The 20,536-nt window shown below is 36.5% G+C and overlaps 3 protein-coding genes across 6 annotated transcripts; 1 reads left to right on the top strand and 2 right to left on the bottom strand.

Annotated features, from left to right (window-relative positions):
- Positions 1-242: 242 nt before the first annotated feature.
- On the top strand, positions 243-9,044 carry LOC120152023 (cysteine-tryptophan domain-containing zinc finger protein 7-like). The gene is made up of 14 exons (XM_039164325.1): positions 243-839; positions 1,342-1,414; positions 1,523-1,650; positions 1,748-2,149; positions 2,276-3,435; positions 3,613-4,043; positions 4,123-5,315; positions 5,348-5,887; positions 5,977-6,119; positions 6,326-6,486; positions 7,133-7,281; positions 7,730-8,500; positions 8,600-8,725; positions 8,845-9,044. The coding sequence occupies exons 1-12, from the start codon at positions 666-668 to the stop codon at positions 7,922-7,924; spliced, it is 4,749 nt and encodes a 1,582-aa protein (XP_039020256.1). The 5' UTR covers positions 243-665; the 3' UTR covers positions 7,925-8,500; positions 8,600-8,725; positions 8,845-9,044.
- Positions 9,045-10,169: 1,125 nt separating this feature from the next.
- On the bottom strand, positions 10,170-15,740 carry LOC120152081 (cullin-1-like). 2 transcript variants are annotated; one of them, XM_039164375.1, is made up of 20 exons: positions 15,525-15,740; positions 14,987-15,156; positions 14,769-14,868; positions 14,157-14,342; positions 14,011-14,058; positions 13,720-13,923; positions 13,542-13,619; positions 13,145-13,234; positions 12,961-13,041; positions 12,803-12,862; positions 12,440-12,469; positions 12,275-12,361; positions 12,037-12,186; positions 11,908-11,963; positions 11,666-11,786; positions 11,409-11,570; positions 11,162-11,305; positions 10,802-11,020; positions 10,536-10,703; positions 10,170-10,444 (listed from the first exon to the last, which is right to left on the bottom strand). In XM_039164375.1, the coding sequence occupies exons 2-20, from the start codon at positions 15,115-15,117 to the stop codon at positions 10,343-10,345; spliced, it is 2,217 nt and encodes a 738-aa protein (XP_039020306.1). In that variant the 5' UTR covers positions 15,118-15,156; positions 15,525-15,740; the 3' UTR covers positions 10,170-10,342. The 2 variants fall into 2 exon arrangements, with proteins under 2 accessions (XP_039020306.1, XP_039020305.1); XM_039164374.1 differs by having other exon boundaries at positions 14,987-15,166; positions 15,525-15,739.
- A 1,168-nt stretch (positions 15,741-16,908) lies between these two features.
- On the bottom strand, positions 16,909-19,324 carry LOC120152070 (zinc finger protein GAI-ASSOCIATED FACTOR 1-like). 3 transcript variants are annotated; one of them, XM_039164365.1, is made up of 5 exons: positions 18,934-19,317; positions 18,832-18,879; positions 18,132-18,528; positions 17,572-18,029; positions 16,911-17,502 (listed from the first exon to the last, which is right to left on the bottom strand). In XM_039164365.1, the coding sequence occupies exons 1-5, from the start codon at positions 18,998-19,000 to the stop codon at positions 17,015-17,017; spliced, it is 1,458 nt and encodes a 485-aa protein (XP_039020296.1). In that variant the 5' UTR covers positions 19,001-19,317; the 3' UTR covers positions 16,911-17,014. The 3 variants fall into 3 exon arrangements, with proteins under 3 accessions (XP_039020294.1, XP_039020295.1, XP_039020296.1); XM_039164364.1 differs by having other exon boundaries at positions 16,910-18,029; positions 18,934-19,318; XM_039164363.1 differs by having other exon boundaries at positions 16,909-18,029; positions 18,832-19,324.
- Positions 19,325-20,536: the final 1,212 nt, after the last annotated feature.

Genomic DNA, 20,536 nt, shown 5'->3' with positions numbered 1-20,536 from the left:
ACATGAATCGCACATCTAATTTGATAGATGACTTTCGCAACGAAGATTCTTTATGCGCACACTCGAACTCAAATCTTATTTAAGTCATATCAAACTGCTGATCACTTAAGTCATATCAAACTGCTGATCACTTAAGCTAACATGATAGTAAATAAATGTATTTTTATATATTACATTATTATTTTTATTTTATGCAAATTTATTTTAAGAAAAAAATAAATCACAAATAAATAAATAAAAAAGGCGGCAGCTGCCTACACCAAAGACCAGGGAGAGTTCCTCTTTCTCTTTCTCTTTCTCTGTGCTATCAAATTCCAGCTAATGAGATCGCACCCAAATACAACAAATCGAAGAATCTCAACGCGGAAACCCTAAAACAACAATAAAATTCCCGAGAGATCCTTGTGTTCGAATCGGTACCCCTTTCGGAAATTAAACGGTTTTTGAAGTTCCAGGTAGCTGTTCGGGTTCGTGATCGAGTTTTGGGTTTTGGTCGAAATTAGGGAAAAAGTCGTCTTTCCCTTTGCTCGGGCTTTAAGGTGTCGTGGAGAATGGTTGGGAGAAACCTTTGGGCTTGGAATAAAAGAAAATTACGTTTTAGAGCTTGGTAATTTTTTTTGGGGGGGGTGAGATTTACCTTTTTCTATTTGAATTTTTCTCGTTGAATGATTTCATTAGGGAGTAACGATGCGAGGAAGGGGCTAGGGTTGGGGTTTGATGGAAGAAAAATGGAAGAGGCTGAGCTTGAGGAAGGAGAGGCTTGCTCCTATAATAACATTAACGATGATTATGATGCGTCCACTGACCCCGAAGCTGATTTATCTTCTCTCGCTTACATAGTAAGAACATTTGGCTCTTTTTTCCCTTAACTGATTAGATTAGCTTAGCTTTCCTTGTTCAATTATATTGTGTTGACTTTTTTCTTTTGGTTGGGTTGTAGTTTCGAAGTTTAAGATTGTTATGCTGATTAATTGCAATGTTGGATATTGCAACTTCAATTTAAACGCCTTTACTGCTTGATTGTGTTGCTTTTAGAAATATAACATATGAACTGGAATACTGGTATTTTAGTTTTTTATTCTAATATTGGGAGTATTATTTGGAACGCGACTGTTATACTGGGGATTTTCTAATTGGAAGTAGGAAGAGTAAGAATCAAGCACATTCATTAGCATATGGAGTTACTGTGCGTTACTAGTGCTTCTAGAGGATTGGCCACTAACTCTACAATGTAGTACTTTATGTTTTATCACTTGTCTGATGCTTGTTCTTAGTTCCTTCCATTTGTTTTGTTATCATTTAGTCATATACTGATATGTGATTAATGTAATGTGTTTGAAGGATGAGAAAATTCATCATGTTTTGGGACATCTTCAAAAAGATTTTGAAGGTGGAGTTTCTGCAGAGAATCTGGGTAAGTCGAAACAATAAGAGAACCATGGTTCTTATGAGGTCAAGAGTCACCATAAATTGGAGTTTATAAATCTAAATTGATGGTTTTGGGATTTTTACATCTCCGCAGGGGCAAAGTTTGGTGGTTATGGATCATTCTTACCGACTTATACACGTTCACCTAGTTGGCCTCATCCAAAGAGTCCACCAAGTCAGGGCCGCAATGCATCCAGATCTCCAAAAAGCATGGCATTGGAGGTAAGAGTTTTTCTCAATTTGTCTCATCCCCCCTACCCATGAAGTATAGTTTACTTCACGTGAGTGAGGAATCTTTCTATCTTGGTTTATTATATAGGATGTCCATCATAACTCGACGTATTGGGCAAGTGGTTCACAGTCATGGAAGGCTGAACCACCACCTATAAATTTTGGAACCCTCCCTGCTTTGAAGGCATCGTCTGCGAATGATTCAATTGAACAAGAGGTCAGCATAACACCTGGTGGTGCCGATGAGCTTGCCTCTAGGTGCAAACCTGCAAACAAGAAAGCTGCCAGTATGCCAGACCAGAAAATATTGAAGGTGCGAATCAAAGTGGGGTCAGACAACTTGTCCACAAAAAAGAATGCTGCAATCTACAGTGGTCTTGGCCTTGATGTCTCACCATCTTCCTCCTTAGACGAGAACCCTTCAAGAAGTCAAGGGATGTATCAAGAGACTCAAGGGCCATTGTTTGAATCTCCAACCAGTATTCTTCGAGTAAATCCTTTATCTACTATTTTGTTATTTGTCTCATAAATATAATGTTTCTTTTCTCGTATCTTCTTGCATTTGATGTAGCTAAAATGATCTGAATATATATTTTTTCCTGAATTTTTTGAGCAGTTTATGACTTCCTTCCCACTAGCTGGTGAGGCACTACTATCACCTCTCCCGGATCATCTACTTAACTTGATTGTAAAGGAAAAAGTTCCAAAAGAGAATGGATCTGATTCTGGAAAGGGTGATGGAATATTGTTGGGAGGCAACAGGAAAGCAAAGTCGGTGGAGAAAAACGATTTTCCTGCAGAAAGGAAGAGTAACAATAACAGGGAAATGAGGAATGACAATGGTGCTGTGTCAAAGAAGGAAACAGATATCAATGATGTAGCTGAGGAGTTGGTGGAGTCAAGATTTGCCCAAGAGATTAGCCTGGAGAGTCCAAGGGCTGGTTCAGCTCAAAAGGTTTTGGAGGAACAAAAGACAAGTCCTTTGGGTGATATTTCAGGTTGTGTGAAAAAATGTGGGTATAATAAAGCAGAAAAAACTTATTATTCTGTCAAAGCTGACGCTAATACCCTCAAAGGTAGCAAATCTCTAGATAGTGAAGTGGTAGATCCTCCCAATCAGAAGGTCATCCAGAGAGTGACATCGCATGAGCAAGACAATATGAAGTTGCCTTCTGCAAGGGAGCATGCATTATCTGGTGGAAAAAGAAAATCAAGAGATAGTCACAGTAATGGTGGTCTACGTGCAGAGGGAGCAAACGAATGCTTGAGGGTGAGTTCGTCTTTGTTGCTGAATAATAAGCAGGTTGTTCATGTGAACAGTTATACGAACAAAAAGGAAACAGGGGGCAAAAAACTTGAGAGGTCATTTCAAAAGGATGAAGATATGTATATAGATGAGTATGGAGATATCGGGGAATCAGAACGAGAAGAGAACCAAACAAATTCTTTGGAAATTCTTTCTAAAGATCGGGCGAAGATATCTGATAAGATTGAAAAAAGCACATCAGCCATAAACAATGGACATGGTGATAGACTAAGTGGTAAGAAAACTGAGGGTGTATTTGCAACTGAATCGTGGCCCAGAGCAACTATGGGTGCACATTCTAACTCTGCTAGTGTGAATGTTTCTGGAACTTCCCTTGCGACTGCTCCTCCTGTATTGATAAAAGAAAATTGGGTTTGTTGTGATAAATGCCAAAAGTGGCGCCTTCTCCCAATACACATAAACCCGTCTGACTTACCTGAGAAGTGGTTGTGCAGCATGCTTAACTGGCTGTAAGTTCTTTATCATCACCCCTTCTATTTTTTTAATGTTATTAATGGTTGTAAAAATTTTGTTAGATTGAACATGAGACCACATATGTTGATAGTTAACCTTTGTGATGAATTATGGCAAGATATCTCTTCTTCGTTGCTAAAATCTTCAAAACTGTTTGTCTTGTAAATGTTTAGGCCTGCAATGAATCGCTGCAGTGTTGAGGAGGAAGAAACTTCAAAAGCTGTTTTTGCTTTGTATCATGTTCCTGCTGTAGAGAGTCAAACTAATCTGCAAAGTAATCCTGTCAATATCATGTCTATATCAGCCTCATCAGATGCCCTGCAAACTGACCAACACCAACTAAGTTTTGGTTCACATTCCACACTCCCTGGTGGATGGAAAAAACATGTAAAGGAAATATCAAATGCAACAGATAAATATGGGCCAATTTCTATGAAGAACATGCAATTATCAGTCCAATCTGGAAGCCTGACTGATGTGACTCGATCTCCTGTTGTTGGCGAGCCAGCTCTAAAGCCTCTAATTAAATGTGATTTACCTGTTGAGAAACACAAAAATAATCAGAAAGAGAAGCATAAATTGTCCGAACACAGTTGTGATGGAGGTATTCTTTTTAAGCTGATACTTATTGTACTTAAACTTCTTTTTAAGCTGATATTTATTGTACTTAAACATGCAAATAGGTGATGCCAATACTTCAAAGATTAAAGGGAAAAGGATCCCTGATCAAGATTCTTTAAGGGCCTCCAAGAAAATTAAGGGTGAAACTTTGCATCTTGCTGACGAAGATTGGATGTTTGACCATGCTGGCAAAGGTGGGCCTAGCACATCGGAGGGAAAGGATCAGCCTAAACACAGTCAACTTTTTTCTTATAAGGATTCAAAGTCTGATAAGGACGGGCAACAGGTCCCTGGCAAAAGACTAACGGATAAAGTTCAGGTTTCCTTAGCTGATGGTCCATTGGATCCAATGAATTGTGATGGTGTGGAAGTTTCAAGAAAGAGGAAATATGATGAACGTGCGAGTAATCCCCTCCAGGATAACAGCATTTTTGTGAAGGAAGAGTTCAGTGAGAAAGAAAACAGGAGGGAAAAGAAGGCCAGGGTATCCAAATCTGGAGGGAAGGATTCTTCTGCTACTAAAAGCAGTGGGAAACTAGAGAAAAAAAGTAAACATAAACAGAAGCACCTAAGTGGGCAAGATCTAGGTAGTTCTCCGTCTCAATGGAGCTTAGATGGTAAAAGGGATTCTGGATCTGCCCAACCTTCTTTAGCAGCTACCTCTAGCTCATCTAAGGTTTCTTGTTCACATAAATCAAAACTTGGCTTCCATGAAACAAAAGGCTCATCAGTAGAATCAGTTTCCTCATCTCCTATGAGAATTTCTAATCTTGATAAACTTCCATTGACAAATAATGTTGCAGGGAAAGATGAGTACTGTCATACTGACCTTTTTGCTTCAGATAGTCCAAGAAGATGTTCAGATGGTGAAGATAATGGTAGGAATGACAAGTCAAGGACAGTAAGGAAGGAAAATACTTCAGCTGCAGCACAACATGGGTTCCTTGATCCCCTACTTGATAGTCAGGATAAGGATGGTGATCTATTAGGTAGTAGTAAAGCTAAGGCACCAATTAAACCTTTCCCTGATACTGGAAAAAGGCAGTTTGTGAATGGCGCTGATGATTATTTAGGCCAAGAGGCCCAATTTTCTGGTAAATCAACGGCAATAAATGAACACCAGGATGGGGAAAACCATGGCACTGCCAATGTCACTCATCCGAGAAAGTCTGGCAAAGGGACTTCACGGTCAAAGGAGAAGAGTTGTAATTTTAAATATGGTTTGTTGATGCACAGAAATATCATGCGTCTTCATATGACATGAAACCTAGGGACAGTAGAAATCAATTTCTGGAGAGCCCTGGAGTGAAATATGATGAAATTGAGAAAAGATTTGTCGAAAATAAAGAACCTCTGGGAAAATTGTCTGGTGAGATTGATAAAAGAGAGAATCAATCAAATGGTTGGTCAGATGCTAAACTGCTTGCCACTGGAGGTCAAGATGAAGAATATACAATGAGGTTTCACTCTAAAAACTCTGATCATGCAGAAATTGCTTCTGAGAGAGGGAAATCACTATCACTACCACCCTCTGGAGGAACTCAAAATGAGATGCCTACTCGTCATCCCAATGCCCTTTCTGGGTCCCAAAAGGGAAATGGAGCTGGTGGATCTCAAGCTAATGATGCACTCAAGGTACAGAGACAAATAAAGAAGGCTGATCGTCAAAGTGGGAGTCGGCAGAATAATTCAAGACATACTACAGCAGGTGGACTTATCAGGGATGTTGGTGCCCCAAGTTCAATGAGAAAGGATTCCTCAAGTCAGGCAGCTACCAATGCTTTGAAGGAGGCTAAAGATCTAAAGCACCTGGCTGATCGTATGAAGGTTTTTCCTTGTTTTCTTGAACTTATTGTTGTATTTTGTTTTTGCCCTATCCTCTAGCATTTTTTTAAAACTTTTGAACATTCCCTCAGAATTCTGGATCAGATGCGGAGAGCACAGCACTTTACTTCCAAGCAGCACTGAAGTTTCTTCATAGTGCTTCTCTACTAGAATCTTACAACAATGAGAGTACCAAACATGTGGAAATTTATAGTAGCACTGCAAAACTCTGCGAGTAAGTAAAATATTATTTGGTGCTTTAGTTGGTATTATCTTGCTTTTGTAATCCTAAGTTGGTATACATTTCTTGGAGCTTGATCTTGTATTGGTTGAAAAAATTCCTGTAACATGGAAATCTTCTGTTATTGCATTTTATTTGGGATGGTTTTGTTTTTTCTGATACCTGATTTTATTTTTGTTTGTTTACCATTCAATATTCAGGTTTTGTGCCCATGAATATGAGAGATTGAAGGAAATGGCTGCTGCTTCTTTGGCCTACAAGTGTATGGAGGTGGCTTATATGAGAGTTATCAATTCGTGTAATGCCAATGCAAGTAGAGATCAACATGAGTTGCAGGCAGCTTTACAAATGGTTCCTCCTGGTAATTCAAAGAACAATCATCATACTGGCTGAAACCCTTCCTGTTGGTCTGTGTAGCATATAAAATTAAATTATTTTTACTGGTCCTTCCACCACTCAGTGATTGGGCACAGAGTCTATGATCTCTGGTTGTTTTGTTTGTGAAAAGCCCCTTGCACATAAGACGATTGCATGTTAGAGGCATAGCTGAAACTAAATGTACTGCATGGATGGTTAGATTACTTTTAGATACTGTGTACTTGTTATTTGGCATCTTGAAATCTGAGAATCTTAAGAAGGAGTGCCTATCTGTTATTCATATTGTTTTTGGTTGTATTTCATTCACACAAACATCCATATTTATTCTTCTGTTTTAGGTGAGGATGCGAATCTGTATATCATCAGTGTTCTAGTTTGCATTTGACGTGCAACTTTTACTAGAATTTTCAAAATGGAGATTGGCCTTGTTAGTATGCATGCATTCAGATAGATGTTTTCTAGTTTGCCTGCTCATCAGTCTCTCAGTGTCCTGCAGGCCACAGCTTTTTAATCACCAACTTTATTTATTATTTTCTTTGTAGACATTAGATTCTTTATGACTAATGTTAAATAAAAATCTGAGTTTAATTTAACTTCTTTTCTTGACATTGGTGGTTGTTTCATATCAGGTGAGTCTCCTGCTTCTGATGTTGATAACTACCAACCAACATCAGCAGACAAGGCTGCTTTTCCAAAAGGTGTTAGTTCTTCCCAGATTGCCGGAAGTCATGTTATTTCTGCTCGAAACCGTCCTAACTTTGTTCGGTTGCTGAATTTTGTAAGTATAACTTTCCTAGTACACAATTTTGAAAGTCTAATTCATGTATTTTTACATAGCATAGGAAGGAAAGCATTCTTCAACACATCCTCCCCCTCCCCCCAAACCAACATAGCTAATATACACCTTTATCAGTAAAACTAATTTTCTTTTTGTCCTAATGCCTATAAGCTGTTCTGGCATTCTCTCAGCATTTTATCTACCTATACCTTTACTTAAAGGCTTCTGGTTACTGTATGTTCAAAATTGCACGTGTCCTAACAGCTTTATACATTTAAACACAGACTTATGTGGTTATTCAATCAATTGTATATATAATCTTTCTTTTTTGGATAAACTATTATCATCATCATCTCTTTCTTACTGTAATATTTCATGTTATTTCGTGCTCTTTGTTGTGGTACTTAGGTTTAGAGACTTAACTAAAATCGAATGTAATGATTTGCAGGCACATGATGTAAATTATGCAATGGAAGCTTCAAGGAAATCACGAGCTACTCTTGCGGCTGCCAGTTCAAGTTTGGAAGGGGCTAAAAGTGGGGAGGCTATATCATCGGTGAAGAAAGCTCTTGATTTTAGCTTCCAAGATGTAGAGGGAGTGTTACGTTTGATACGAGTGGCAATGGAAGCTATTAGCCACTAAGGAAAAATCTGTTGGTAAGGATGGTTGTGTACTGGGAGGAAATTTTGCTTTGATGGTTTATCCATGGCTATGAAGATCTAGATCTGACAAAGAAGAGGGGTTGGCAAGTTCTTCCTGCTTTGATCTTGAATTCTTCGAAGCTCACAAGTGCTTTTCTAACACTTTGTACATGTGTGCTATACAAGAAAAACCTGGGATTTTCGGTACATTTTTTCACAAGCTTCAACTGCTTTCTGACATGGAACAAGCTTTAATTTCCTTCCTGAGATGGTATTTAGGATACAGGATTAATAAGGTTTATATGCAAGATTGCTCTAAGCTGTATAAATTATACTAAAAAAGAAGTGTGGTTGAAGAATAATTTTGTGTAAATATAGAGATGACAATTGTAGATTGAGGTGGATTGGTAGAATTTTGTGCTCAATGTTCCCCAACAGCTGTTTTAGTTCACCTGACATTAATTTTTCCATGCTATAATAGTTAGAGACCTATTTAGCACAATACTGGAATATGCAGTAGCACTTGTTTTCTCAGTTCAGAGACTATGAAGCAGAGCATTGTACTTGGCAGTCACAGGTTTGCTACGCTTAGATTCATTTCCCTTTTCCTTGTCCTTTCCCATTTCCATTTATCTGTTTAAGTCTCACCTTCGTTATTCGTATTTGTGCAAGTCAGCTGTTGCAGTGTCTGTTATTGTATATACTTGTGATTGGGAGAAAATATATGGGGGGAAAAATTGGTGGTGCTAGAGATCCAAAGAAGGTTGCTGGAGTTCTTTACTTTCTTTTCTTCCCTTTAAAGGTTGGTATGCTTTTTGTTTGTGATTGCTTAATATTTGCTTTGGCCTACCATTGTTTCCAACGTTATTATTTTGTTTCCGTATATGTATTTATGTACCATAAACCTATTTGTGTTTGTAGGAGAGTCTATGTGGATTGTAGCAAGCATTTTTGTTTGTGGGATAGATCATTCTATCAAGAAGCAAAGCTGGTTGTGGATCAGAACATTGTAGCAAAATCGAGACTTAACCTTACAAACTATCTATGCATCTCAGGTGTCGTTTATATAATGAACTTCCTACTGCTTTTCTTCTGTGTATATAGCGATGACATTTGTTTCAGCTCTTTGTCAATAAAATTGGGGGTTTTTTGGATACAAAATAAAATGAAATTGTTGTTGTTCCTCTCCACTTAACGTTGGTGTGGTAACAGCTGAATTTGTTGGCCTTGGGTGGAATGGACAAATTTGGTTTTAGAGAAGGAACAAAAAAAATAACTTACCGTTATCTTTGGGATGAACGGTCACTTTGCTAAGCATCAGAAAAATTTGAACTAATTGAATTTGCCATTATTATTCAAATTTTATATTTGCCACTATTATTCAAATAAAAATAATCAATCTTTTATCAAAGATTATACAGATAATCCAAGTGGCTAAATAATATGTGATTCAAATTTAGGGCAAATTATGTATTTAGTACATAAACTATCAATTTTGGTCAATTTAGTATCTAAACTTTTAATTTTTTCAAAACCGTACTTGACGTTTAATTTTTGTTTCATTTTAATACCTCACAATTAAAAACTTAATGCATTTAGTAACTATACTATCATTTTTTGTCTGTTTTAGTACCTAAACTTTCAATTTTTTTCAAAACTTAACATTAAATACTAAGCAAGGGTACTAAAATGAAACAAATACTAATCTTTAGGTATGATTTAAAAAAATAAAAATCTAGATACTACAACGGATCAAAATTAATAGTTTAAGTAATAAATGTGTAATTTACCCTTAAATTTATTCAAAACTAAACCCACAAGTAATTAAAGAAATATAAAAATCAGAGAAACAAATAATAAAGAAAATAAAAAAAACCGAATGATTTAATTAAAGAAAAATAATTTTTTTAATAATTTAAAACTCAATTCGAAATCTCAGACAAATTTAAATTACTCGGATAAGTTTAATAATTTAATTCAAATAATTCTAAAAAACAATTATTTTTAAAATCGAAATTTAATCCTTCCTAATTGTGCCTATAAGCACAACGGTTGAATATTCCTTTAATCATATTTTATATATTTTTTTATAATTTCAATACAAAACAAAAATCCCATTTAAGGTGAAAAATTCAGGGTTTATCGGGAAACAAATTTCATAGAACTTATAATTTGGAGTTAATACAAAACAAAAATCCCATTTAAGGTGATAATTTAGGGTTTATTGGTGAAAATTTGGAGTGAGATACTAATCAAATTTCAATCCTTATAGTGAAAAACTTTCATCAACTTTACATAAAACTAATCCCACAAATAGAAAGAAAAGAGAAGGCTTTCCGTGTTCCCTCTTCCCCCTTTTTGAATATCCATTTTATCCACTTAAACAAATCCCATTTTCGAAAAAGAAGCCAACCAAATTTCAGGCCAAATACCTAAACGTGTTAGGATTCTCCTTGTCTCTCTCCAGGTAGTCTCTTGTGATGAGATCCTCCATCCTCTTCTTTATGGCTTTAATATCAGGCTGCAAAACCCGACCCACATCCGCGTCTTGGTTAAGCTACTATTAGAATGTGACCATATAGATAAAAAAGGGTTATAGCGTATATTAATACCTTGAACATGCGACTCAACTGCTCCACACATTCTGAAACTAATTGTTGGTGGCCTAAAACCTTTCTACTCTTCATTATGCGCACAATCGCAGCATCAATAGCATAACGACGATCTTTATCCACATCTTCAACAACTTTCTTTCTTTCATCCACAGGAGGGAGGGGAATCTATGTAGGATAATATACAAAGTTAACATCTTCTCGTACTAATAGATGCTAAAGGCAATAATATTATAAAAGAAAGGGGTTGCAAGACAGTCACGGACCTTAATCCTCCTCAACTTGTCGGTGAACTTGGAGTTGCACTCGAAATAATCACTCTGAGAGATGGTTTTTGTGTTTGGCTCTTTACTTAGAATCTTATACTTGGCACATGACAGCGAATGTAGCAATCTAACCAAGTCATCATGGGTCAAATTCAACTGGGCCATAATCTCTGAATAGCTCAGCCGGTCAGAAGAATTGAAGAGCAGAAGGACAGCAGCCTGTTTACATAGGCAACTGGAAATCAGGTTCTACCATTGAAGTTGAACTTCAGATACCATCAAGAGACAGACATGAACCCAAACTACATATTTTTTGTTTCTAATTTTAAAGAATGCAGAGTTCAAGAGTCTGTTTATTACCTGATATGTTGAAACAATCAGCTCGATGTTTTTTTGATCAAATTTGCCATTAATGTGGCATGTACCCAGCGAGTATATCCATGTAAGCTTTCTGTGTTTTGTTTTAGTTTCATAAAATCCTTTGAAAACTTCCACACACTTCACCTGAAACAATGGTATTCCTAAAGATAAATAAAACTCCCGAACACATAGCGGAGTAAGATAATTAGTTCGGTCATCATGCAAATAACATGTCTGAAGCCATTACCATCTCAGCAGGGAGATTGAGATCAAAAGATTTATAACTTGGCCAGAACCCAGTAGTAAGAACAGTAACTGTTAAATCAATCCCAGGATGCGCAGCAGCGTTATTCCTAAGATAGTCCTCAAAGCTGGCTTGGTTTTCTCTTGCCAATGTCAGATCCGTGACCTGTTAGAAAGGCAGAACACAAGTTCCATCACAAATTTAAGAGGAAAAAAACAATCCACAGAAAAACTAAACTTGAGAAATAAAGGCCAACTCACCATGCCCTCCATCTTTGAGGTGAACTGTCCACCGCATTGCTGCTTTAGCTTTGTCAGAATACTCCTTTCATGATCGTCATTAGCACTTCGATCAAAAAGTAATCGGCGAGCAAGCTTCTTCCTGTCAATGATTGCACATAGTTGAGGTAGTATCAAAATAAACAATAAGTTACTGTAACTGGTTTTCCTTCCCTTCCTGACAAGTGATATGAAACTAATTGACAAAAAAATAATATCCTCACCTGTAGAATTCTGCAAAGAGATCTTTATCACTAATATAGGCAAGCAGCTTAACTACCTACAGAAACCGAACAGATATTTCAGAATCAATTCAAAATCGGCATAACTTTAACATATAATTGATAACCTACCTTCTCAAGTGTTTCTTCAATGGCTTCATCACTTAATTTCTCACTTCCACCCTTTTTGAGGATATTATCACAGAAAGTAGCCAAAAGCTCTGCACTTGAGCTGCCAGTAACCGTTTTGTTGCAGAATACTTCAAAAGCCTCTTTCAAAGCCTATTAACATTTCAACAAAACATGAGTCAGGGGAAATGATTGAACATGATCATAATAGACATTTAGGACTACAATTTAGAACACTAACCTTGTGGAAGAGAGTATGGTTTTGAAAACAGTCAGTCACATATGCCATATACTTATCATGAAGCTCGATTATTTTCCTGATAAGGACCTGGTAATTGCATACAAATTCTCAACATCTATACTGATTTCAAGAGAATCAGTAGGCAATAAAAGTTGGGATATTTACCTGTTCCTGTGTACCTGAAGAACTTGTGGCCTGTAGAAATGAGTGACTATTAGCACTTAAAACCAGAAACAGGTGAGTATTAGAAGCAATAAATTATCATCTATTTTTCTCTCGATGGTGGGGAAATATTAGTCTGTAGTCGTAGGGATATGATCCCTCCCCCACCCCCACCCAAAAAAAAGAGAGAGATAAAAAGGGAAAGTTTGCAGTTGACAAGTGAAAAGGTTACATAAGAAATTTAGTACAGAAAAAAATCCTAACAAACAAATAATTTTAGCCAGAAAAAACCTTCATGAATTAACTTTAGTACAGAAGAATATCAATAAATGTATTCAGCAATCAAAGGACAACAACAAAACTAACCTGGCTATTTGCCGCATCTTCAACCTGTTGGACCAAGGCGTTACCTTCAGCAGTAATATGCTGAAAAAAAGGCACTCAGAAAGGTTCAGTAAAATCAAGGAATAACATAAGAATGATGACCCTTTATCTTGCAGAATAGATTAAACAGAAATTCAGACCTGCTTGAATATATTGGCAACAGGATCCAAGCCTTTGGGTATTTTAGAATAAAGCCTATACATTCTAGAAAGATCCTCCACCTAGAAAGTGTAAACAAAGTGAAATAAATATCTGATATATATTTTCTAAATCAAAGAGCCATAAGCTAAGCCTTGCTAGCAAAAAATTGATATTGCACCATACCTTGTCATCTCTAAGCAAGGCCCTGCACCCTGAATATTCTTTTTCAAGTAGCCGATTTGCATACACAACCAACAACTCATGTTGCACTTTCTAGAAACAGAATAAAAAGCTATTAATAGAGTGCTCTAGATATTATAGAATTGTCTTCATAAGAACTCTATTTTATTCTTATTAAAGTAATATACATTCCACCTAAAGAGAATTCATATAACTTTTATTGTAAAATCTTAGTGACAACTTTCACACATAAAAAAGTATACATTTATGTCCCCTCTTTTGGCAAACAATTAAACAGATTTTATCTAAAAAGGAAAGTGCACCCCTCACGCCAACGTAAGCTCAGAGAAAGAGCTCACCATTAACATATAAATTTACAAATTACAACAATTCAACTAACCTCTGACAACTTTGTCTCACTGCTTGAATGCAAGTAGTGGGACACTCTGTCCCTTTCCTTCTTCAGGCATTCTTCAGACTGCAATTAGCATTAAAATAAACACTATAAGAATCATCTGTGTTAATCATGGCATAACTCTTATAACCTAAGGAAAAAAAATGCAGGAACATTTTCGCACCTTCAACATGTAATCTGGACAAGAATCTTCCTCAATCCAGCTTGATGCTTTTCGTGAATAGTAAGCACCAGTATCCTGAAGCATGGCTCGTTCAAAATCATCCTCATAACGATCCATTTGTCCCATGCCGATCTCAACAAAAATATCTAATACATTCTTCAGTAATGCTCTGTCTATCTGCTCTCCCTCACGCTCTTTATCAATCTGATATGAAGTAATCATTCCGCTTAAGTTTTATATTCAAAATGTTAATTAAATACAATTAACAATGACACAATGATGTAAACTTACAAGGGCAATTACAGCATCTCTGACTTTTTCATGCACTTCCATATATACCTGAAATGAGTAAAACATATAATACATAGTCAAAATCCAACTCATCATAGCCGAATCATTATCATATAAAGGCGCCACTTGAAGAACTAATGACAAACCAGATCACGGAAGCAGGTCAGTCCAACTTCATTAAGTGCGGGGAGTGATCTCCGAGCAATGAAATAGCGATCAAGATAATGGAAGAAGCGTGATAACCACCTGACCATTACTTTATGGTTGGCCCATCTCTTAACAAGCTCCCTCAGCATGAACTCATCATGCTTCTCTCTTAAAGATGGCAATACCTGGTTTTAGAAAAGAGGGGAAAAAGCATAATTAGCACAGACAAGTAGATAAAAAGCCTTCATATCCTATTGGAGAAAACTATTAAAACTAGAGTTTACCAAATTATCCAACAACAAAAGCATAAAACTTTAAAACAATTACTAAAGCAACTTGAAAAACAATATCAGACAAATAAAACCAAAATTATCTGAGCGTGGAAGTTCAAATGGAGCAATTGATACGCAACATTCCTTTCAGCCCCATAAATAGGCACAATAAAAGATGTTAGCAAAATTCATTTCTCTTTCAATAAGCATTTCCATAAGATTTCACACAGAGAAGACCAGTTCCATTAGTTTCACGTAAAACACTAATCTATAAAAAGAGCAAGACAGACAAGTAGTCAGCACAAAAAATGTTAGCTAACATAAAAACAAATTCCTTACCGTTGAAGTAATATATTCTTCAAATGCCTCACGGTACTTGTCATAGAGCTGTTGAGAAAAATCATGAGGCGGCTTTTGAGTGCACATGTTGTAGATGGTCCTATAGTAGTTTCAATCAAGGAAACATGATGAGAATCGAGATACCAGATAGCTAAAATTAACATGCAGCTCGGGGGGGAAAATCAGAAAAACTTGAAAAAATAAGTAATGCGGAATACGTATAAAGCATCATATATTCTTCTGAGCTGAATGGAGGCTCCGGCAGTCCTTCTAAAATACTCTTCAGCTTTGTGATCCCCTTATGCATATAATCCCATCCCTGATCCAATTCAATAGTCTTGCGCTCCATTGTCCTAAAAGTGGAGAAAAAATTTCTTCAAATTAAAACCTGAAAAGCCCTAGCATTGTCAAAAACACGGAAACCCAAACAATCAAACATTAGCATCAAATTTGCAAGATAAACAACTCAACCTTCCATATATATAAACCAAATAATAATATATCAATAGATGAAGGTCAAACATTGACGAAAAAACCCTAACAAAAGAGCAAAATTAGCTCAAGAACCAGCAAGAAAAATATAATTTATACACAATGTCACCTCAAACGAAGCCGTACCCACAGATAAAACATACCCCAATAATCGATCAAGAAAAACAACATAAAGAAATAGAACTGATCGGAAAGTACTGAAAATATTGAAAAATTAATCGATCGGACAAAAAATACATTGAGAATAATCGGAAAAAGGCATACCAGAAATAGGATCGGGAAGCAGTTCAACGAAAGAAACCCTAACCTTATCGCTAAAGAAGAATCGAACCGGAAAGGGGAATTGGAGGAAAGGAACGTGATTATGGAAGAGACGAATGGTTGAAAAAGGCAGTAGAATGAATGTATATGAAGAAAAAGAGGGCCTTTCTTTTGCGAGAATTCGTTTGAAAATAATTTCTACCCCAATTGAAAAGTTTAGCCCTTTTGAAGCTTTGACCTCCCCAGATTTCGCCTTTGCTGCTTAAAAGCTTTGGGCTTTGATTTGAAGAAATGCAGACTACTTTCGTCCTACTTGTTTTATACATCTCATTGGGCCGGGGAAGAGTAGAGACCGAGAGTTGGAAAATAATCATTTGGTCTATTTTAGTACTTAAAAGGGTAAATTACGTGTTTAAGTACTTAAATTATTAGTTTTGATCTATTTTAGTACCTAAATTTTTATATTTTTCAAAATAATATTTAATGTTTAGTTTTTGTAACATTTTAGTACTCGTTAAAAATTTAATATTAAGTTTTGAAAAAATGAAAGTTTAGGTACTAAACGCGTGAAGTTTTTAACGACGGGTATTAAAATGAAACATAAACTAAACGTTAGGTATGATTTTGAAAAAAATAAAAGTTTAGGTACTAAAATGGATTAAAACTAATACTTTAGATACTAAATGCGTAGTTTATCCTAAAAAATCATATCTTATGAGTTTTGGGACGATAGATCTTGAATAAATTTATTTTTTTAGGCCAAGTTACTTTTTAGGATCATGTTTGAATTTAAGGTGTCATAGGAAAATTACAAATATTTCTATATATGGTTGGAGATGGATTGAGCGGCGAGTTAAGGCAGTCATCCCTTAAAATTTTTAAATTCTCATATATTTTAGATTTTTATGTGCATTTTTTTATTAATAATATTTTTTTCATCTCATGAAAATTTTATTAGTTTGTTTCCATCTAAAATTTTATACGTTCACCCCAACATAAAATCTTCCGTACATCCCTTTATACGACTAATTATATTTACAAACTCTAAACATAAATTATAAAACAAACATTATCATAAAAGTACACTAAACCCTAAATCTAAACAACATACACATTAATATATAGATGCAATGATTACTAGGGTTTACTAGGGTTTAGCCCAGATGAAACAAATGTAAATTCCTAGGGCTTGATTCGAGATTATCTTCTTTTTCATATTAAAATGTGTGTAAAAGATGGAGCACGTGGAGAACATTGATCATGGCAAGATGTCCAAAGAGTAAAATTCTTTCTTTCTTTCTTTCTTTTTTCTCTACACAAATTTGCTGTAGCTTGTAGCTTACAAGACGAAAGGAGCTCCATATTTGTTGTTTGTTCAGATTCTTTATGAAGAAGATGGAGACCAGCTGGTAATTTGATGATAAGATAATTGGGAAGTGGACCCTTTGAATATAAGCTTTGTCATCTTCAAGCCAAAAGCTGTAGGCTGAGGCTCAGACATCCCAGATGGGCTTTTCCATGGCTGAATCCTGTTGTTGGAAAGGGTTTATCATCGGTAATCTATGTTGCTGAAGGTGTTCTTCATGCAAATTGGTTGGCCTTGCCCCTCCGATCCCCATGAAATCGAGTGTCGTCATGTTACTTCCTCCGCCGCTCACTCCGAACATCGACAGCAGCACCGTCGAGTTCCTTTCCATTGCCTGAGATCTCCCTTGTACTAGCCCGGACCTGTCACTGTTATCTCCATGTTCCATACTGTTCATCAAGCCTTGGTTTCGTTCGGCTCCATTGATGAACATGGTGGTGGGGGTGGTGAACATTCCCATATCAGTCATTGCTCCTGTGGTGACATTGAAAAGCTGTGCCATTTCGTTGGGGGATTGACTGATCCCAACCATCGTTGAATGATGATCGGCATGCGACGAGAAATGATCGTATGATGATGTGTTCTGTTGCTGAATCCCGTTAAACGACGGTGGTCGAATCGATTGGTCCACGGTGCCCGCCATGCTACTAACAAAGCTTTTTTGCATCATGGGTGAGTTTATACTATTACTTGCGGTTGCACCCATTTGAGCTGCTTTCTGCAGCAGAGCTGTTGCAGACATGTAGGGTGACCCTGAAACTTGGCAACCACTTATGCTGTCCTGTAAATAATTGAAGCTCGATGAGCTGTTCGAACTAAGTTGTAAGCTCGAGGGCGACGAGGAAATGCTTCTCGGACCGCAGAATAAACTGCCCGAGCTGCTCGAAAACATGCCTCCTCCCATGTTCATGGACTTAAACGGCATCGGCACTAGCTCTTGAGGAAGGGATTTGAGCATGTTCTTCGAGTCGAAGTTGTTGAAATCAGATATACCCATATATGCATTCGCGTTGCTCGATGGCGTCAGCTCTGGCAGTTGGTTCGATGATCCGATATTGTTCATGAGTGCTCCATGGTTTACCTTGTTGTTCTCTTCAGCTAATGCATCACAGAAAGCTCTGTGTGTGATAAAGCTGTCTCTCCTGCATAACGAACAAGCAGTGGATAAACATCTTTATGAGAAAAACAAAACATTTGTTAGCAGAGCTAATGCAATGTATTGAAGTTGAGCACGTAAATTAAACCTGGAGAAGATGGTACCACAGTCACATTTGTATTCCTTAGTACCACAGGTCTTCTGATGAGCTTTCCAATCGGATTGAACCGCGTATTTCTTCGAGCACTTGTCGCATTTCCACTTCTTCTCCCCGTGCTTACGGCTAAAATGCTTCTTGATCCCGGTAAGGTCCCCTAGTGCACGAGCCGGACTGTGGTGCACGCAACTCGGCTCGGGGCATATGTAGACTCGTTTCTTCACCTCGGTCGTCGTCCTTTGCTTCAACTTCCACGGAAGATTGTGACCTCGCCGGTGCAGCTGCAGGTTCTGGTCCCTCTGGAACCCTTTGTTGCATATCTCACACACAAACCGATTCGTGGCCATGAGCGTTGTCGGCGATAGAGCAATAACTTCAGCAGCCGGATCTGATTCAGAACCAAATTAAATAAGAATTGTACGCAACTGTATATAGTAAAAGAACCGATGGCCCCATACAACAACAGTCCGAAACAAAAAGGGAAGTGAAAAGTGCAATCAAACAAACAGTTTCCTGGCAAATTATTGTAAACCCCATAGCAATAATTGAACCCTTTTTCCCCTTCCAAAAAAGCCATCAGCTTGAAGATACCCTCATCAGACAAAACCATACACCCAAAGCCATTTTTTTTATCATAAGATCACATGAAATAAAACAACATGAAATCAGCACAGAAAAATGGGATCTTTGCCTGGTGTTCCTGGTAAATTCCTCTTCTTCTTAACTGCTTGAAGTGGCTGTTGAGAGGAAGAAGAGTCATTGCTGTTTGAAGCAGCCGATTGCAGCTGTGACCTCTGCTGGACTTCCTCTCCTGTGTTCCCTGAAGAGAAGCTCCCATCATCACCTGTAATATTCGACATAATTCGAACCAAGAGAGCTGACGATTATATACGCACACACACTCACAAACACAAACAAGATTGTCAGTTTCCTTTGATTTTCCTTTGGTAACTAATCAAAAAGTGGGGCTTGGCTTGTTTTTTGGCGAACAAAAAAATCAGGGTCAGTGAAGAGGAAGACAAAACAAGAGCAGGGAATTGAAATCTCCTCCGTTTATGGTGAAGGAAGAGAGAGAGCTCTAGCTGACACAGGAAGTAACATTGGAACCGGGTCTTATTTGGCTTCATATAAATATATATGAACATGGTTAAAAATTTGAATAGGACAACTCGTCACATTTGCCCTCATTTTTCTCTCTTTTTAATTTCATTGCCATTTCTTTATTTGATAATAATATATATTTGAACTTATTTTAGGAAATAAACTTTCTCAATATCATTATTTTCATTATATATGTATATATAGGGATGATATATTGTTAAAATGCAAAATCCTTTAATTTTATATAGATTTAAGACAGTTGGATGAATGAAAATATATGACTAAAATTAAAAATAAGAAACGTGAAGATATTTATTGAAAATATAAAATAAGGGGTCAATCTCAACCATTTATTTTCATTCATCCAACAGTCCTAAATTTGTATAAAATTAAAGAGTTTTATATTGTGTAAGTGGATCTTAACCCATATATATATATATATATAATCTGATTAAAAAAAGGGAAAATCCCATAAGCTTATCATGCCATTTGTTTTTTGTTTTTTTCACCATTTGACATTAACACTCGTATTTTTGGTATTCCAGATGTTCGAACATGAAACCTCAAAGATCGTTTGGTTCGTGCTTGCATGACACCTATGATGAATAAATACATTCCCATGTCCTTTTAGGGTAAATTACGTATTTAATACCTAAATTATCAATTTTGGTTTGTTTTAGTACTTAGACTTTTGATTTTTTTCATAATCATACCTAAATTTTATTTTTATTTTATTTTAGTACCCTGCCATTAAAAACTTAATGTGTTTAGTGCTTAAACTATCGGTTTTAGTATGTTTCATACCTAAACTTCCATTCTTTTTTAAAATATTACGTTAAATTTTGAACGGGATACTAAAATGAAACAAAATTAAAGTTTTTAATGGTGGGATACTAAAATGAAACAAAAACTAAACTTTAGGTATAACTTTGAAAAAATTGGAAGTTTAGGTACTAAAATGGATCAAAATGGATAATTTAGGTACTAAATGCGTAATTTACCCTTTTTATTATTATTGTTTATAAGTATACAAATGATCCCCGACTATATGATATTGTTTTATTAAGGCCCTCAACTATTAAAAGTTACTAAATGGTCCTTCAATGATAGAGTATTGCTTTGTTGAGTCCCTCGACTATTAAAAGTTTCAAAATGGCCACTCGACTATTCATTATGTTCGAAATTCATCCTTTTCCGTTAAAAGATTGACGGCATTTTGAGCTGAACGTTTAAGGATACTGCTTTATTAAGTCTCTCGACTATTCATTAAAAGTATTAGACGTGTAATTTACCCT

The sequence above is a fragment of the Hibiscus syriacus genome, unplaced genomic scaffold, assembly GCF_006381635.1.
Source record: "Hibiscus syriacus cultivar Baekdansim isolate YM2019G1 unplaced genomic scaffold, ASM638163v2 tig00111084_pilon, whole genome shotgun sequence".
Classification (NCBI taxonomy): Eukaryota; Viridiplantae; Streptophyta; class Magnoliopsida; order Malvales; family Malvaceae; genus Hibiscus; species Hibiscus syriacus.
Note: the sequence above shows the minus strand (reverse complement) of the source record. Positions and strands in the feature narration are given on the sequence as shown.